This window comes from Saccostrea cucullata, unplaced genomic scaffold (genome assembly GCF_032062105.1).
Source record: "Saccostrea cucullata isolate Sc308-1 unplaced genomic scaffold, CSIRO_AGI_Scuc_v1 ctg108, whole genome shotgun sequence".
In the NCBI taxonomy this organism is placed as follows: Eukaryota; Metazoa; Mollusca; class Bivalvia; order Ostreida; family Ostreidae; genus Saccostrea; species Saccostrea cuccullata.
The window spans coordinates 346318-365906 of NW_026935861.1; the positions used below are offsets into that span (position 1 = coordinate 346318).

Below are 19589 nucleotides of genomic sequence, written 5' to 3' on the forward strand. Positions count from 1 at the left end.
TTTTGCTAGCAATGCAATATTTAATGTGTTATAAAATATTGACAATGCATATATATGGCCTGTTCATATTAACAACAATATTTGGTCATCTAAAACAACAAATGATCATAGTTTTCAGCAGATAAAATATTTGTGAAGAATCTTAAATAACACACAAAAAACAAATACAGCTGTATGTACATGTATGTATAAATAGATTTTTTTTCTCATAATATCACAGTAAAGCATGGACAAAATGCAATGCAGTATCAATAAAATTATAAAAAATAGTTTTCAGCGTTAAGTAAACTAGAAGTATATGTATGTGAAAAAAATATATAAATCATAAAAATGGTTGTCAAATACATATAAAAAATATAATCATACTATGAATTACCAGTATATGTAAGAAAAAAAGCAGGTAGCTTTTGATACCAGATGGTTTCATAGAGAATGGAAATGGCAAATAAAATTATGACTGGTTATATGTAACATGGACGGACAGTCTATAAATCATGAGGCTCATGGGCCTAAACACTCACCTGAGTATCATAAATTTTCTCAGGATAAATACACTGTACAGTATTTTATAGTTTTATAGGTTTATGTTATCATCAAATTGCATAAAGCTTGGCCCAATGATGCTCAGGAATGAAAATAATTTAAAAAAGAGGACATGATTTTCACAACTTCACTGAGAGGATGTAATACTCACTTTAATCAATCAGCATATCTGTCACTTCAGTATAGAAGATTTTTCAAAGGTTAAATAAAGTAACCAAATAAGCTGACCCTGACACCTGAGGATGAACAGAGTGATGGTCAAAGTGACATTAGGACAATAGCGTGTTAAGGCACACATAATATTCAGCCAAAAAACAATCATCGGTCACTTTTTAAAAAAATGATTGACTAGAAATAGGGAAATATAAAAAGATTTCTGTACCAAAACTTGGGCACACAGACATTTTTCACAGGAAAAATAAAATCTTTCATAATAATGCACAACTCCTGTAGATCGAGTTTGTAATGTGGCTTCCATTGGACATCCATATCTTGGCAATGTTAGGACTGCCCTCAGTAGTTAGGATTGCCATCCCTTTACATGTTGATGTGACCTTCCTCCGCCTCTCTGGTGTCGATCACTTTGGGTGTGGACATCTTACGGAAGATGTTCTTTCTCTTCTCTGCTGCAGCCTTCCTCTGTTTCTGGTAAATCTCCTCCTTCTGCCGGGCCATCTCTTCCTGCTCCTTTTGCTGTGAATAACAATTTCAAACATTATGCAACAGAGGAAAGAATTACATGTACTACATTAAGATATCCATAAAGGTAGTTTAGAATATAATAATGATTTTATCCTCACTTTTGCTTCATGAATAAGATACTAGTACACGTTTTTACAGGATTCATGTGGATTGCTTATCATTTTGCTACACTTACAGTTTGATGCCATCTGACAATAAACATTCTGTCCCCGTCAGCGCTCGGTTGAGAATATTTCTGTCGCTGTGTTCGTCTGATTTCTGTTGTTACACTCTGCTCTACCACCAAAACAATTTTAGCCCACTGAAAAATATTAGTACATGTAGTACCCATGTTTGTGCTAAATATCTAATTTGTGTTTGTGTGCTGGATGACTATATTGTAACACAATATCTATCAACAATAATTTATTTACATAAGAAAATTAACTGGTTAGAATAATTGTATGAAACAGTTCTTTGCATTTTAATATCTCCATTACCTGTCTGAACCATTCCTTCTGTGTCTCATTAATCAGCTGATATGTATTTCCCATCATCGCAATTAACATGTTAACCAGCAGCAGAGTTACCATGATCATATAGATCATAAAGATTATCTAGAATGTAAACAGGAAATGATGTCACAACAGGTTAACAGGAAATGATGTCATAACAGGTTCTTCATATTTAACTCAACAAAATAGGAAGAAACTCATTAAAATATCTCAGATAATTTGTTACTGAATTTCAAATAATTAATTAAATATTTAATTCATTCATTTAAAGTTAAAACTGAATGATTAAAAGGATTGAATAGTTACCTTTACCCATATTAATGAAGAAATGTCAAGTTCATGATGAAAGTTAATTTGAAAGTTACTCATTCAAACTGATTAAAGGGATACAAATTTTAAATAGGTGAAATTTTATGGATTTTTGGGTAAACATATAAATATAGGTAGTGAAAGAATCATTAAGTTATAGTTTTCTGTGCTCAAAACTTAGAGTGAATATCAACAAAATTTAAAGTGTAATACACCATATTTCTCAGAAATTCAAAATTACTGAAATTGAAAAAAAAGTGCATTAAAAATTACACAAAAAAATAATTTATTCAAATACAGCCATACTATGACTATAAAAAGCTAATGTTTCTAAACAATATAAGTACCAAAATATCAAGGCAAAAATATTCTTTTCAAACAAAAGCAATAGAGCTATATCTATAAAATTGTGTGAATAATATAGGGGTACCTGTGTCTCAACTACATGGGGAAAACACAACAATATAATGTAACCAAACATGCATGGTAACCTTTGTATGTTTTTACTACTAATATTGATACATATATATTCTTGTTTGTACTAAGTTCCTTAATCAACCCAGTCAATTTGTATTCCCTGGACTTACTTTGACCACCGTGGGATATTCGGAGGAATCAAAAGTGCCGTAAATGTCCTCAAATTCCCCGACATTCATGGCAAACATCCCCACGATTGACTCAATGGGACTCAAGAAAACACAGGGATCTGAACTGGGATCACAGGTACCATTAACAAATGCAATATAAAAAGCTGAAATAAACACAGATAACTGAAGAAAAGTTAAAACAAAGTGATCAAACTGAAAAAAAGAAAGATGTAACATAAATAAAGAGGAGAAGAAATAATACATATAGCTTAAAATAAAGTTATAAATATGTCCACTGCCCTGTAAATGAAGATTCATAAAAGATTGTAATGATAGACTAATTATTGCTGTCAGGAATAAGGGCTTAATCAAAAATTATTTCTCAAAACGGTACCCAGTAGTAAATGTACAGCTTACAAGTAATACAGGTACACTGTATATATAGTTGAATTTTTAAAGTAATTCCCCTTTTGCCCAAGTTTGAATTTGTTATTTTACCACTGACTGTGTAAAATTCATGTTCATGATTTATTACTTTGTCCATGCTTATATATCAACAACAGCTATGCAATATCACTGTTAACTAAAGCAAAATGATGCGCATTTAAAAAAAACAAAACAAAAAACATAAACCAAACACGCTAGTATATTCTGCCTTTGACAAATTTCACATCGCTTTTACCGCTAAATAATGAAATCAGAAATATTTTCTTTGAGGGATGGATAATTCCACTTGAATATTTTACTGATAGAAATAATAACCACAAATTAAAGTTGTGACATCATTTACAAGATTTGCAAATTAATATTCATCCATGATGAAATCATCATCGGATTCCATTTCTAATAGCGTTTGTCAAAAGCAGGACAACTAAACTATATTTTCAAGTCACACTGCAGAAAATGAAATTAAAGGTTATTTTAACAACAAAACTGAAAGTATAAGTACAGCACATCATTAATATTAGACTGAAAGGTCACATATCACCCCTGCATACCCCAGAGTAGTGAGAGAGAGTGACCAACAAACATCAAGTTAATAACAACAGCGTTAAAGGGAAACAGAGTTACAGAGTGGTGTCCCCTACTTTGCTGAGGATAGGGTGATTGGTCTGAGAGAAGGACTCGTAATAGTCCCCAAACTCCCCCAGGGACATCATAAACATCCCCATAATGGCCTCCACCGGGTCATTGAACGGGCTCCCTTGTACATTTAAAAATATGATGTACATCGCTGAAACAAAACAAATATTTAACAGCATCTGTTTCTCTGTTCTCAGAATTAAGCTGGTACATACCTTATACATAGTCTATTATTTATAAATATTTTCTTAATGTTTATAAAAATTATTTTTTTTAATAAATGTAGTACAAGTTTTCTAAATTCTCTGTACAATTTTAAATTTTCACCATGGGGAGGTAAAATGTAGATTTTTTTCTGTTTAATGTGTACAATTTTAATAAGATATGTAAGTTATTAAAAGATTATGACACCACAAGCTTAAGCCACTAGCATCATTTGTAGCAGATTTTGTCCAATTTTGCCCAAGAATTCTGAACAAATTAATTTTCTGCTGTACAAAACCCATATCTCTACCAATCTTTGCTAATTTTGTTATATCTGTTATTAGCATGCATGCATTATGCTTCTGAGATTTATATATTCTTGCATCATAGAATGATTCTGTTTTTATCCTAACTTGTATACCTTGAGAGAAACCAATGATGAAAACCAGGTAGATGATGATCCACCTTAGTAAATCTCCAGCAATCATTTTGTAAATCATCACAACAAAAGGACCCACAATCTTAAAGCCTCTGAAATAAAGAAAATAAAATCCTGATGAACCTTTCCAGATTATGAAAACACAGTAATTTCATCAACTGGACACAAGAATTTCTACATATCAATTTTTATTGAGCGTATACCTGCAAAAGAAGAGGAAGTAGGGAGCTGTGAAGAGGATGGCAAACACAGCAATGATGTCCTCATACTCGTGTTGACAGAGAGCTCGGCCCGGCAGCATCAACACGACCAACACGTCAGACAGCAGAAACATCGCCTTGGCCGGGGCACCTTTCTACTCCACATAAAAAGTCCAGGACAACTTAAGTCCATCATTTGTATGTAAAACTCAGACAATGCTTAGCACTAGGAATCGCAGATTTAATGAAGATTTCTGTGGGACGATACTTACAAGAGTGGTGAAGAAGACCCTGAAACCCTGGTGGAAGATCTCCTTCATAGCGATAAAGATGTACCATATAGCTCCAATCAACACCAAGATCTCCAGAGCAAACCTCACCTACAATGTCCCAGCAAAAATTGCTTCAAGGTTTACAAAATGTTCTGGACTGACATCAACATCTTTCATTCATTAACATTACTGGTATGTGTCCCTTTCAATAAATACAACTTATTGATTATGAGTTTGACCTCCTGGCACTAAGAAGTTAAGTTTTTTTTTTATACAATAAAGAATGATAGCCCCCTACTTTATCCTCTGTACGGCAGGCTTTGATGAGGTAACAGCCGTCACTCTCTGTGGTTACTGCGCTAGTCTGAGTCACTGTCGTGTTATCGGTACTGGCAGTCTTAGTGGGACATAAGTCACTTCCGGGACGAAGGATAAATGCAAACATGAACAGGATGAAGTAAAGAAAGAAGATGGCAAATCTTCTGTAAAACCTATATCAAAAAACACTTCTTGTTAAAATAACACTTCATAAATTTCAAAAGAAAAGCATATATAATACTGTTTGAAATAAAAAATGTTTCCTTCTTCTAATCTTCCGATAAAATAAAATATTCTTAAACTAAATCCTTTATTCAGTTGCTCATTAAAAGCATTATAAACAGGAATAATTAAGTCTGTGGTCATGTGTCTACTGACCTGTGTCCAACAAAGGTTTTCCACTTGTCTTTCAGAAGTTCCACGATAAGTCCGTCCATCATGTCAAGATGCCCATCCTCGGTCTGAAAAATGAATATTTCACCATTAATAGCTTCACTTAGAACAAACAAAAATAACAATTCACTCAGAACAAACAAATCACAAAATAAAACCTGACCAAGGGCCTCTGTAATTCTACAGAAACCTAAGGTTAAGGATGGGTTATTAAGTTATTAAGTCTTTCCACCTTTCTGTGGAAAGACCTCTTGAAATGCTTATGTTTCTTATTCTTTTTCTGCCGGACTTTTGAAACTGCAAGACTTATCGAAAAACTTTATAGTTCATGATACTGGATATTAAGTTATTCTGAAAAACGACCCAACATATTTGTACTTTTACCCCTTACACAGTTACTGCCCCTTTTGTTGTAAAGCTTGTTATCACTACTCCTTCGAAACCGTAAACCGTAGAGATATAAAACCTTCACCAATGTCTTCAACTAATTAAGGACACTTTTCAGTCTAATCATTGTAAAAGTTCTTCGACCCTTTCTATGAATTATTGCCCCTGAAAGTTTCTAAATTTTACAAAAAATTTAAAAAAATTAAAACGAGAAGATTTAGAGACATGAAACCAACTGCATAAGATTTATTGACTTTTGACCTTCAAATTTATACCAAGGTCAAAGGTCAAGGTCATTCCAAGTATGAGAAATAAATTTCCTTCTATAGCTCTTGTCCTTAAACATATTCTATCTATCTTTTGTCTTTAATATGTACTCTTACAACTCTTTCAAAGATTTCATTCTTGTCCCCTAAGATTGACCCTTTGAAAAGTTATTGCCCCTCGTGCGAAAAACCTTGTTATCGCTACTCCTTCGAAACCGTAAACCGTATAGACATGAAATCTTCACTAATGTCTTCAGGGTCTTTAGTCCCAACTTTAGAGTTTTAAAGCAAAAGATCTAATGACCCCTTATATGAGTTATCACCCTTTAAAGTCTTTGTGCTTACTATAAAACCTCATATCTTCAAAACTTTAAGTCGTAGAGGCATGGGGTTAATTGCAATCTGACTCTTGACCTTTGACCTTGAAAATTTTTTCAAGGTCAAAAGTCAAGGTCATTCCAACAATTTCAAAATTTCATTTTTTTTTATGCTTTAAGCCACTTCTGGTGTTTTTTTTATTATCTTTAATTGGTAAATATTAAACAAAATTGAAATTCAAAGAAGGTGGAAAGACCTCTTATTGTTCTGTGAACAATAAGTCCCCTAGTTATCTATGCTGTTTGTCTACCTTCCCCATAGACAACTAATTTTAAGGAGTAATTATTATTCATGTTGTTGATGTACCTACCCAATAGACAACTAAGACTAGGGAGGAGTTATTATTTATTTTATTTATTTACCTACTCCATAGACAACTAAGACTAGGGAGGAGTTATTATTTATTTTATTTATTTACCTACTCCATAGACAACTAAGACTAGGGAGGAGTTATTATTTATGTTGTGTATCTACCTACTCCATAGACAACTAAGACTAGGGAGGAGTTATTATTTATTTTGTTCATCTACCTACCCCATAGAAAACAAAGTTTAAGGATGGGTTATTATTTATTTTGTTCATCTACCTACCCCATAGACAACTAAGCTTAAAGAGTAGTTATCTAACTTATCTAAGCTGTCTGTCTACCTACCCCACAGACAACTAAGTTTATGGAGGAGTTATTACTTTAAAACGAGAATATTTGGCGCACTACTAATTTTAGCGCTTTTGGCGCAAGAGCGCCTGAACGCTAAAATTTATTGTGCACTATTGGTATTCTAAATATTATTTTGTTGTATATGTTCAAAGCTTTCACATAAGTACATGTAAACCGGAACGTGCAATTACGCAATGTCGAAGGATCGTTGGATTTTATATACACACTAGCAGTGTACATGGTAGGATCAATCGAGAAAGTTCTGCCAAATCATAATTTATTTAATTAAACTATTGTTAGTTGTTACTCGATACTCATTAGCACCTTCAAAGTTTGGCTTCTTGGCGTGTCAATCATCTATCGCCTCGAGGTAAACAATGCAATCAAGCATGGCAATTGAGCTTGCAGACAATACCTGATTGTGATTACCGTTTATCCAAGTAACTTTTCTTCAATGCATGCATTGTTTTAATATGAATAAAATGCATAAATACTCCATTTCTTTCATTTAAAATAAAATTAAAATAAAATTTAACTTTGTGCCACGTCTATGTGATTGCAACACCATGGTAAAGTTGACGATTGTTTACTTATATACGGGAGTGCTATAATTGTGTTTCCTTCTTGACTAACCAAAAATTCAAATATGGGCGTGCATTAAAAAAATAATATCACATTATATATTTTAATGACAAGTGCAAGCGCTAAAATTTATTTGTGCCAATGTATTCCAAATTGCGTTTGTGCTAAATACGTATGCGCCAAATTTTCTCGTTTTACAGTATTTGTGTTGTTGGTCTACCCACCCCACAGACAACTAAGTTTAGGGAGGAGTTATTATTTGTGATTTTGATATACCTATCCCATAGACAAATAAGTTAAGGGAGGAGTTATTATTTACTATATATAAAATGTTAGTCTACCTACCCCATAGACAACTAAGTTTAAGGCTGAGTTCCTATTGATGTCGCCAGTCTCAGAGATTGTGTCAATGTCTTTCAGAGGGTAACCAGCACACGTCACATTTCCATAGATCCAGCACACCTGACGAATCCTCTCCAAAATGTGCTCATACATCTATAAATAAATACTATACATCTAAAAATCATACATAAAATACCCAGAACAAGTAAAAGTACTGTTTATTTTTAATGCTTTGTAGAGGGAAATTTCTAAAATTTACATCAATGTAAATAAATGACCCATGCACCATGTCTGTTTGTCTGTCTGTTTTGCCACCTCTTTCCAAGTGAGTGTCGCGGCCAATGTCAGTGGTGTTAGACCCTGTCTGTCTGTCTGTCAGACTTCCCATTACTTTACCTCTTTCCTGGTCACTGTTGCAGCCAGTGTGAGTGGTGTGAAACCCTGTCTGTCTGTCCATCTAGCTGTCTGTCTTGCTGTCTGTCTGTCTAGTTAGCTGTCTGTCTGGCAGACTTCCCATTACCTTACCTCTTTCCTGGTCAGTGTTGTGGCCGGTGTGAGTGGTGTTAGACCCTGTCTGTCTGTCTGTCTGTCTGACCTCCCATTACAATACCTCTGATGCTGCCAGTGTGAGTGGTGTTAGACCCTGTCTGTCTGTCTGTCTGTCTGTCAGACTTCTCACTACATTACCTCTTTCCTGGTCAGTGTTGTGGCCGGTGTGAGTGGTGTTAGACCCTGTCTGTCTGTCTGTCTGTCTGACCTCCCATTACAATACCTCTGATGCTGCCAGTGTGAGTGGTGTTAGACCCTGTCTGTCTGTCTGTCAGACTTCTCACTACATTACCTCTTTCCTGGTCAGTGTTGTGGCCGGTGTGAGTGGTGTTAGACCCTGTCTGTCTGTCTGTCTGTCTGACCTCCCATTACAATACCTCTGATGCTGCCAGTGTGAGTGGTGTTAGACCCTGTCTGTCTGTCTGTCAGACTTCTCACTACATTACCTCTTTCCTGGTCAGTGTTGTGGCCGGTGTGAGTGGTGTTAGACCCTGTTTGTCTGTCTGTCTGTCTGACCTCCCATTACAATACCTCTGATGCGGCCAGTGGGAGTGGTGTTAGGCCCTGTCTGTCTGTCTGTCAGACTTCTCACTACATTACCTCTTTCCTGGTCAGTGTTGCGGCCAGTGTCAGTGGTGTTAGGCCCTGTCTGTTCTTGATGTCCAGTCTGGCTCCCAGGTCCAGTAGCAGGTTAAACATGTCCTGTCATAAACAGAGAAATATCAGTATCCAGTCTACATACAGGTAATACGCAGTGCTTTATATATTACATGCTGGGTGAAAGAGACTATTATAAAGCATGATATATTCATTAAATTATAAATTAAATTAATAACTGAAAATCATATTTTAATGAATTAATATGATAAAAATAAATGAGGAAATGATTTAAGACAGACACTGAAAAAACAGAAAGTACATGAATACATATTGTGCATAAATGAATGATTTGAGTGCAGAGTGCAGCATCTGGCTTTGACACTACAAACATAACAAAACGTACAACATATAATTATACAACAGGTAATACAAAACCCTACAAAGCAGAATAAAGGCACAACAATGTACCAGATCTGGTGTTACTTCAATGATATCAAGATTATCTCACATCAATTTCTAATCAGTCTCAAAAATGTTCTACCATTTAAAATTTTATCACATAATTCACACGGTCTCAACTACTTTTCTTCACAAAATACACCATCTATACTTTACCGCTGGGCTGTTATCAAGTTCAATCTGTTTTCAGAGATGACATTTTTAAAATTTTATACATCTTTAAATAAACTGAAAACTACTGCCCTGACTTCTTTGGTATCAATTTCTGCATTTTTTTCCATAGGAGTAATAAATTGTATCATCATTATAGCAAGTTAGCCCACTAGTTCACTATTCATCTACATTTCATTGAAAAGTATTGACAGAGAAAAAACTGTGGATTTTCTACCAAAATTGAACAATATTATGGCACTCTGTTTAGACTTTAACCTTTAGAATTGAATAGTAGATCTTATCAGAGATTTCTTAAATTTATAGCTCTCAAACAGATACATAGGTGCCTCCACCCCCAAAAAAATATTTTGGGCATTCATACATGGGGGATTCTGGCTTTGGGGTGGCTGGCACCCATGATTTCTTATTCTCTAGCTCTAAACACACAACTGTAACATATATAATGCACAGACAGAGAGTAGATTGATTTGGATTGTTTTTTTATGCACATGTAATTAAGGATTTACTGACATTACATGCATTACAAATTCAATATTACAATTACATCTCAATTTTCACTTTATTGCAACATTGGGGATTATTTATAACAAGGGATGCAATACATCACACATGTTCATTTATAATCAATATATACATATACGGGGCTAGCCAACATATAAGACAGGAAATCTAATACAAACCTTTTTAGAAGCATACTGAGGGCAGCATGGAAGAAAAAGAATGAAATGTTAGAACAGATTCATCATTACAATGAGACTAACTGAAATGTTACAAGATCATCGTTATAATGAAATAAACTAAATGTCAGAACAAGGTCATAATTACAAAGATATACTAAAGCTGAGATGTAGATTGATTTTATTACTATGAATTAAGTCTAAAAGTCATAACTTTGATCTCAGAATATATGATTTTAAACTCATGAGTGTTTGAATTCAAAGAAAGACATGTGTCCAATCTTACGAAAAAAAAGTGAAGGAACTTTCTGTGAAAAATGAAATTAAAATTTAAGAACGTTAAGGCAATAATTTTTTATCCGAATGCAGTAAAACAACAGTGGAGTTTGCATAATGGTAGCTCATAATTAGAATGCATGCAATCATGAGAAAGGTGACTCAGAGGTTAATTACCCAGAACTAAGAAGTCAGGGTTCGACACTAACTTTTTTACCTTGGTGGACCGCAGGTCCACTTGTCAAAAATTATTGCTGGACCTTCTTAATATCTGGTGGACCTTTATAAATGATTGAATAAATGAATGAAACATTACACAAGGCGTTAATTAAAACTAACTTTAATATATACCGATACCAGACAGACCAATAAAGCATAAATCCAACCAGTCAATAGAATCAAATCAATATAAAGGACTAGACAGATTTTTTTCAGAAATATTGTAAAAAATTAGAAAAAAAAAAAACTATTAATCTAAAAACCAAAGAAATATTTTAATAATTATCATTAAGTTACAATGGTGAAAACCTGCATTTATTTCGCTTCCACAGGTAGATTAAATTTCAAACTCCAATTATTAATTAATTTGTTCAATTATTAAACAAGTGAATTTTTCATGTATCCGTGGCTAGATCATTTTTTTTTACTACAGTGCAAAACTGACATAGGTACATATATCTGTATCAATTAATTATTTTTTAAATTTATTATTTATTCAAATAAGTAGTGATATAATATGTATATCAAGAAAAGAAAATGAAACTGCAGATAATAGTTCATTTAATGTAAATTACGCCTGTTTGAACATCTATTTAATTTAAAAAACAATGCTTAAGTGCAGCTGTCAATCAATTCTGATTATCTCCAACAGTGTGCGTACAGGCGTGAAGCGATTTCCTGTTACCCAATGTAATTTTCACACCTTTCTGTGCATTACGTAAACAGAGGAGAGACTGGCTAAATTTGGCACGGATTTTTCATGCTTATTCAACATCCGTTTTGAATGTTCTTGCGTCTCAATAATATTGTTAATATTGGAGTTATCAATTTTACATGTAAAATATATCGACTTAGTATTTGCCCCCCTCATTACCTAAACATTTTTTACATGTATATTTAATTCTTGTATAATAAAGGTATGGAGGAATTAATAATTTGAGTTACTGGAATTTCATTGTCTTTAAATGTGGTGTTTAAATTTTAAGTGGACCGACGGTCCACCTAGTCCTTAACATTTGGTGGACCTTCCAATTTTTTGGTGGACTCGGGCCGCCGGTCTACCGTTAGTGTCGAACCCTGGAAGTCGTGGGGCATATCAAAAGCAACATATTAACTTTACCAATATTAAACAGGAATTAAAAGTGAACTAGCTTAGTAAGTAATAAAAGGCATTATTTGGAATTCAAAAAATGATTAATCTACTGCTAATAGGGTGAAGAAAAATGTATATTTCAGTAACTTGTTAAATGAAAGTCTATCATGGAATCTCAAAAGAAGAATCTTGGGCCTTATAATTATGAACTGAGTCATTCATCTATTTCTTTCAGATACTTTTCAAATAGGTAAACTGAAATATCTTGACCTTGACGGGACCAAAAAACAACTAGAAATATGTCCATGGGACATGAATGCCCGCCGAGGGTATATTAGTAAAGCAGCATGAAAATTTGATCAGAATATCTTGAATAGTGATGTAGTTGAATTGCTTACATAAGTATGTATCAGCATATAAAGTTTGACACTAATTTCATTAAAGTGAGGTCAAGGTCAAAGGAAATGCCATGGTCAAAAACTGTTGATGCAGTTGAAAAGCTCTCATCAGTATGTTTCACCATATGAAGTTGGAAAAATATTATAAATGGTTTCTTCAAAACTGACTTAAACACAAATGGATAAAAGTGAGGTCAAGGTCAAATGAAAGGTCAAGGTAAAAAATGATACACTTGAAATGCTTACTAGTACCTTAATATCTATCAGCATATGACATTTGACACTGATTTAGGAGAAGTGAGGTCAAGGTCAAAGCAAAGGTCAAGGTCAAAAATGATGATTCAGTTGCATATCTCTCATCAATATGTATCAACATATTAAGTTTGATAAAAATATCTAGAAATGATGTCTTTAATTAAAACTGACTTAAACACAATTTGATAAAAGTGAGGTCAAGGTCAAATAAAAGGTAAAGGTCAAAATTGTTGATGCAGTTGAATTGTTTACATGAGAATGTATCAACATATGAAGTTTGACACTGATTTAGGAAAAGTGAGGTCAAAGGTCAAAGCAAAGGTCAAAGGTCAAAAATGTTGATGCAGTTGCATATCTCTCAAAAATATGTATCAACATATGAAGTTTGATAAAACTATCTAGAAATAATGTCTTTAATTAACTGACTTAAACACAATTTGATAAAAGTGAGGTCAAGATCAAAATTGTTGATGCAGTTAAATTGCATACATCATTATGTATCAGCATATGAAGTTTGACACTGATTTAAGAAAAGTGAGGTCAAAGGAAAGGTCAAGGTCAAAAATGTTGATGAAGTTGAATTGCTCTCATTAATATATAACAGCATATAAAGTTTGATAAAGATATCTTGAATGGTATCTTTAAAACTAAGCGAAACACTAATTAAAGATAAGTGAGGTCAGGGTCAAAGGAAAGGTCAAGGTCAAAAATGTTGATGCAGTTGAATAGGTCTCATCAATATGTATCAACATGTGAAGTTTGATAACACCATCTTCAATGGTATCTTTAAATTTGAGCTAAACACTAATTTAAGAAAAGTGAGGTCAAGGTCAAAGGAAAGGTAAAGGTCAAAAAATGTTGATGCAGTTGCAAAGCTCTCATCAATATCTATCAGCATATAAAGTTTGATGAAAATATCTTGAATAGTTTCTTTGAAACTTAGCTTTGAAAAGAGCTAAACGCAAAGTGTGACGGAAGGACAGACGGAAGGACGGAAGACGGACATGACAAACACTATATGCCCCGGCCATATTCATGGCGGGGCATAAAAATTCAAAATATTGAGGGTTAATGCATGATAAGTTATATAACTATGTAACTTCCAAATCACTTAGATGCATACATGTATTTGAGTTTTTAGTATTTCAGATGCTGAAGTTCTGTACTGTATTATGAATCATTCTCCCTATGAATGAACAACTTTAACTCTTAAAATCACTAATTTAAGACAAAATCTGAATAGATCACTTATGAATTTATAATTTTGACATACTTGTATTAAAAAATGACAACTGAAGTCAAATGAGCAAATATTGATCAAAAAGGTTAAGAATTGGTGGCCTGTAAAGGAATAAAACTTCTAAGTCTGTCACTACTAAGTTAGAGAATGATAAAATAAGAAGTATAAAATGTTATGCATATAAAACTACATTAAAATTTGTAATAAAAGGTGATTAAAAAAAGGGGATGTGCTTCTACTGGAAAAATAAAATCAAACCTCTCCATCAAATTCACTCTCCTGAACATAAATACAAAGTCAGATTTCAAGTTATTACAGAGTAAGAATAAGGAAACAGTTGAGTCTGGTGGAGGCCAAAGGACACATATTCTCCTCCCTGGCAGCTGGATTGCTTAGTGCAAATATTTAGGTGCTGGTATAACTACATTCTGTATACATGAAAGCTAACATAACACAACAACAAAATAAATCAAAATTCACATATTTGATAAATAAGAGTCTGGTGTTTTTGATTTTATGGTGTGATCAAGCAAATGGCTTGTGTGATAATTTGCATAATTGCAGAAAACATTTATACTATGCATAGAAATATCATGATAATAAAATTATCATGCAAGCCAACTTTTTCATAACAGGGTTCGACACTCGTCAAAATTTGGTCTCGCCATTTGGGCAACCTTGGTATGATCACAGGTTGCCCGAATGAATTTCAGGTCGTCCAAATAGAATATCAAATGAAACAAAACTTAATGTGCAATTGTTTAAAATTTGTTAAGATAATTCACAGAAGTTGTGTTTTTGTATCAAAAAATGTAAACCAGACATTTTTTGAATGTAAAGATGTCTTCTAGTATTTTATCAAACAAATTAAAATATAAGAAGAATCAGAAATGCAGAATGCTTTAGTTTGTAGTTTAAAACATTCATTTTCATTTACCATGAAATCCTAAGTAAATAGGGTCAAATAGCCCTGGACTGAATTAACCAGGTGTTATATTACAGTGGAGACCTAACATGGCTGTCTAGCAGCAGAAAACGATCATCAGATGATCAGAAAATTGTAGGGGAAATGCAAGATGTTACAATGATGATTATTACTCTTTATATTTAAGGTGATCGTTGACTAAGTTGACATATTTTTATCTCAAATAAAACTTTATTAAAGACTTGGTAAAAATTGCATCAGCTGATTGATCGAACGCAGATTTGTCAGGAATATGCATTTGAACATGTTATGGGTTGATTTTGTTACAGGAAAATATGTTTTATAAATTATTTCATGAAAATCAAGTCGTCCAAAATCGGTTCTGGATGGAAATGACGAGGTGACGAGCGCGAATGTCGAACCCTGCATAATCATCATAAGATCAATAAACCTGACAATTATTCCATTTATCTACATGATTCTATAATTTCTTGTGCTTGATGCAAGCCCCACCATATTCTCTCCTGGTCTGGTCTTGATTTTTATTCTCATAATTTATAGTTTAATTTCAAAGAGTTTTGCTAATACACATATAAGTAAAATTAAGTAAAGTGCTGTATTGAATATGGCTATAGATTACAGAGGTTAAATATAATGACAATAATGTTACCCTTACCTTCCTATCATGAATCACTAACATGTGCATCACTGTGTTCCCGTTAGTGTCCTGGACGTTAGGGTTAGCTCCCTTGGCAACGAGCAGTCTAACGCATTCCTCCTGTCCGAGACAGGCCGCAAAGGACAGGGGATACTCTCCAAAGTAGACGTGTCTACAAAAAATAACAACAAATGACAAGGGAAACTCTCCGAAGTAGACGTGCCTACAAAATATGTAATGACAAGGGGAACTCTCCAAAGTAGACGTGCCTACAAAAAATAACAACAAATGACAGGGGGAACTCTCCAAAGTAGACGTGTCTACAAAAAATAACAACAAATGACAGGGGGAACTCTCCAAAGTAGACATGCCTACAAAAAATAACAACAAATGACATGGGGACTCTCCAAAGTAGATGTGTCTACAAAAAATAACAACAAATGACAAGGGAAACTCTCCGAAGTAGACGTGCCTACAAAATATGTAATGACAAGGGGAACTCTCCAAAGTAGACGTGCCTACAAATTATGTACTAATGACAAGGGAAACTCTCCAAAGTAGACAAGTCTACAAAATATCTACTAATGACAGGGGAAACTCTCCTATAAATAATTATACAAAAGACATGCAAAGGCAGAAATTTTCATCCATAAGTCAACCATCATATTCAGAGTTTAATGTGTAGGTTCTCCACTATACAAAAAGAGCACAAACCCTTCATAGTTTGTTTTTTCTGTAACATCCACCCATTCATGGTCATAGCTGTCCATGCGTGAACTTTTCTGATCGTCTGGACAGAAGAAATTCCCGCAGGCTCTCTCCTGGACATCTGCTCCATTGTCCAGCAGGAACTTCACCATGGCCGGATCTTCATTCACAATAGCTATGTGTAGGATGCTCTCCCCTGTAAAAGAAGTTATCATATCATTATATTTCAATAAATTCACAAATGGTTTTCAAGTTATAATCTGCATATCAATCAAACTACAATATCTTCAAATGGTGAATAGCATTTTATTATATCTCTTGAATTCAAACTTCATCTAAAAATTATTATAATAAGCTTTATCATATTTTTTTTTACTTCTTGTCATAATACTAGTAACAAATATCTATTATCTATGGTGTACTTTCAGGGTTACTTGCTCCCCTGCTATCTGTCCTAAAGGGAAAGTTTTCAATGACTTGAGGATGCATTTTAAGGAATACAAAGCTGCAAGAGAGTTATAACAGTCCTGGACTGTGAAGGGGAGCCATGCACAGAGAGAAAACCTCAGGGCAATGAACCAAGAAAGACCCAGGGTGACAACACTACAGGGCTAGGTGATGAGGCAATGCATATAATACAAGGGAGCAATCATAACTGACTGACAAAGGCAAGTCGAGTTATTATGAGCTGGTTCAAATTTTCTTTAATTCCTTTAATTGTACTGTCATGCTTGTAATAAAACAGAACAGAACATTTTAATTCTAATTTAGAGCCCATAACAGACAAGTATGAGATTGTTACAATAATAAGGAAAAGATAAGCCAATGAATAGCAAAACAATTATACAATTAGTAATTGACATAAATCATTTCAACAATATGAATCTCTGCTTGTCTCCCTTACAAAGTGGCACTTAACAACTACTGTATCTAGCATTATAACCCTGATTCTTGCTCCCACCTAAAAGCTATCATACCAAAGAACAAGATTACAAGTGCCCTTATCAGTACACCATATTCACCCCATACTTTACCAAAGTATTCATCCGCGAGGTAGATGTCGTTGATCATTTTGGGGAATGCCTGAATCAACCGCTTGGCCAGATCAGCGTGTATGGCAGTGGCATTCAGGAGACACAAGTGTAGAATGGTCTCCCCTACTGAGCCTCTCTGGTCAATGTCCCAGCAACATTCACGGAACTTCCGATCTGTTCATAAAATCAATTGCATTTATTAATGCAATTCATATAAATCGAAAAGTCCTAAAAAATTGAAAAAAAAAAGTATGATAAGCTATCAATGTAATTTTTCTTGAAATTTTCAATGCAATTTTAAACATTCTTAGCAATCACTAAAGAAAAGAATATGAAACACATCACACATGAAATGAGTTTAATATACTCCAATCACCATGAATTCACAAATGATTATTCATTTTGATTTATGGTTGTGATGGTTGACGGTGAATTTCTTGTATGAAAGAGGAAACTTCCTGATACATCAAGAATAATCATCCTTTAGAATATTCAGCAAGAAAAAAATCTAAATTTTACTAAATTAAAAGTAAAATTAAAGTACACATACTCTAAATTAAAAGAACATGGAATGATTCTGACCAAATTTGGCCCCTTATTGAATATACATTTGTAAATTGCAAAACACAGGAAAAATTACGATAGTTTGCACTATTTTAAAAATACTCAGAATGTTGCTTGTTTTAAAACAGCATTAATCATGATTCAACTCATATGGGGGTGACAAATAAAAACATTTTTTTCTAAAATTCCTTAGTTTTGATAGAAATTTGTTACATTTGAATTACTTTTCACAAAGAGAATCACAGAGCACAAGCTTGTCTGTCTGAAATTTTCATACACATTGCATGAAGTATACTACTTTAATAGATAAGCTAGTGCTCTATGGTTTCTGCAGCAAAATTTGTCTCTTTATTTGATGAAAATTTGAATTAAAAATGTGAAAATCTGGAAGGATCCCTCACTGCCTTTTGGCCCCATAAACCGAGCATACTAGGTAAATATTTCAAACTTTCCATTGGCAAGTGGTGGCGTCTCCATATAAGTGAAAAATTCAAGAGAGAGACATTAAACAGCAAACAAACAAAATTTCTCTAACTACAATCAGTTAGTCTTGATGTGTCAAAAAGTTCCCAATCTAGAACTATCTTGACTAACTGTTTGTATGAAAAGTCTGCAAATTTGAAGATTTTATAAATTATTACATGTACAAAGATATACATTCAGTATGTCAATACATTGGTAGATGGCATGAACACAACAACAATTGGTGGATTATATTTTAGCAAACAATGAATTTGTGTACAGCACATAAAGCCACCGACAGACATGGAGCCATGGTCACAGACAATATATGTGTAGGAGATGGTGGGAAGCTGTACATACAGTGTCCATTCACCAAACACAAACCTTACCTTCAACAGACTCATCTGAAATCAAAATCTACTATGTCAATATTACTTTATATATTTAATACTTGTATATCTCTTAGATTTACTTTGGAAAATGAATTATTCCAATTAAATTGCATGTAACATACATCAATTAATTTACATTGCAGCATTTCTTTTTTTATATATCAATTATTTGTGAGGAGAGAGCTAAGAAGGCTATTCCTTCTGACCAGTCCTATTCAATTTTTTGGAATAAAATTGTGTATAAATTAAAGAAAAGATGCCTCCAGCTGCAATTTTGGGTCAAGGTCATTGTTAGTACCTCTTCTACTGCCTAACAAAATGAATATTATGCTGGGGATTGACTATCAAAATTATTTTTTTCAAGATATGGCCAGGACAGACTATGTTTTTTTTTTCTTCTGAGAGTGACATTGAACTTTTACAATTGACCTTAGGTCAAGGTCTTGCAACATATAAGAATTTTTTGTGTAAAATGAACTTCCAGTGTTTCTCAAAAGAAAGTTATGGACCAGACACAAAATTAAGATCTCTCTCTCTCTCTCTCTCTCCCTTGAATGTGCATAAATGATACTGAATTGAGCGACTACAGGAATTACTGTAAAATTCGCAACATTGTTCAAAGAGAAATACAAAGGGCAAAATCTGAATATTTTAAAGATAAAATAGAGGAAAATAAGAAAAATCCTAAGAAACTTTGGCAATGCATTAAAGATCTAGGTTTGAAAAATAAAAAAGGTGAAGAAAAACTT

The 19589-nt window shown here is 33.6% G+C and overlaps 1 protein-coding gene across 12 annotated transcripts in view; it reads right to left on the reverse strand.

Moving 5' to 3' along the window:
* LOC134244046 (transient receptor potential cation channel subfamily V member 5-like) overlaps nucleotides 1-19589 on the reverse strand; it is a 24158-nt gene continuing 4569 nt past the window's right edge. The window contains exons 2-19 of one of the 12 annotated variants that reach the window (XM_062726300.1): nucleotides 18838-18852; nucleotides 17423-17596; nucleotides 16395-16584; nucleotides 15699-15852; nucleotides 14356-14376; nucleotides 10620-10634; nucleotides 9922-9945; nucleotides 9307-9408; nucleotides 8161-8310; nucleotides 5530-5612; nucleotides 5132-5324; nucleotides 4834-4941; nucleotides 4565-4716; nucleotides 4344-4453; nucleotides 2636-2799; nucleotides 1725-1841; nucleotides 1421-1546; nucleotides 1-1236 (exon numbers count right to left, since the gene is read on the reverse strand). In XM_062726300.1, the coding sequence (XP_062582284.1) occupies nucleotides 1081-1236; nucleotides 1421-1546; nucleotides 1725-1841; nucleotides 2636-2799; nucleotides 4344-4453; nucleotides 4565-4716; nucleotides 4834-4941; nucleotides 5132-5324; nucleotides 5530-5612; nucleotides 8161-8310; nucleotides 9307-9408; nucleotides 9922-9945; nucleotides 10620-10634; nucleotides 14356-14376; nucleotides 15699-15852; nucleotides 16395-16584; nucleotides 17423-17596; nucleotides 18838-18852 (2054 nt within the window). In that variant the 3' untranslated portion in view covers nucleotides 1-1080. Of the gene's footprint in view, nucleotides 1237-1420; nucleotides 1547-1724; nucleotides 1842-2635; nucleotides 2800-3723; nucleotides 3870-4343; nucleotides 4454-4564; nucleotides 4717-4833; nucleotides 4942-5131; nucleotides 5325-5529; nucleotides 5613-8160; nucleotides 8311-9306; nucleotides 9409-9921; nucleotides 9946-10619; nucleotides 10635-14355; nucleotides 14377-15698; nucleotides 15853-16394; nucleotides 16585-17422; nucleotides 17597-18837; nucleotides 18853-19589 lie in introns of those variants that run through there. The other 11 variants (XM_062726302.1, XM_062726301.1, XM_062726303.1 and 8 more) reach the window with 11 other exon arrangements.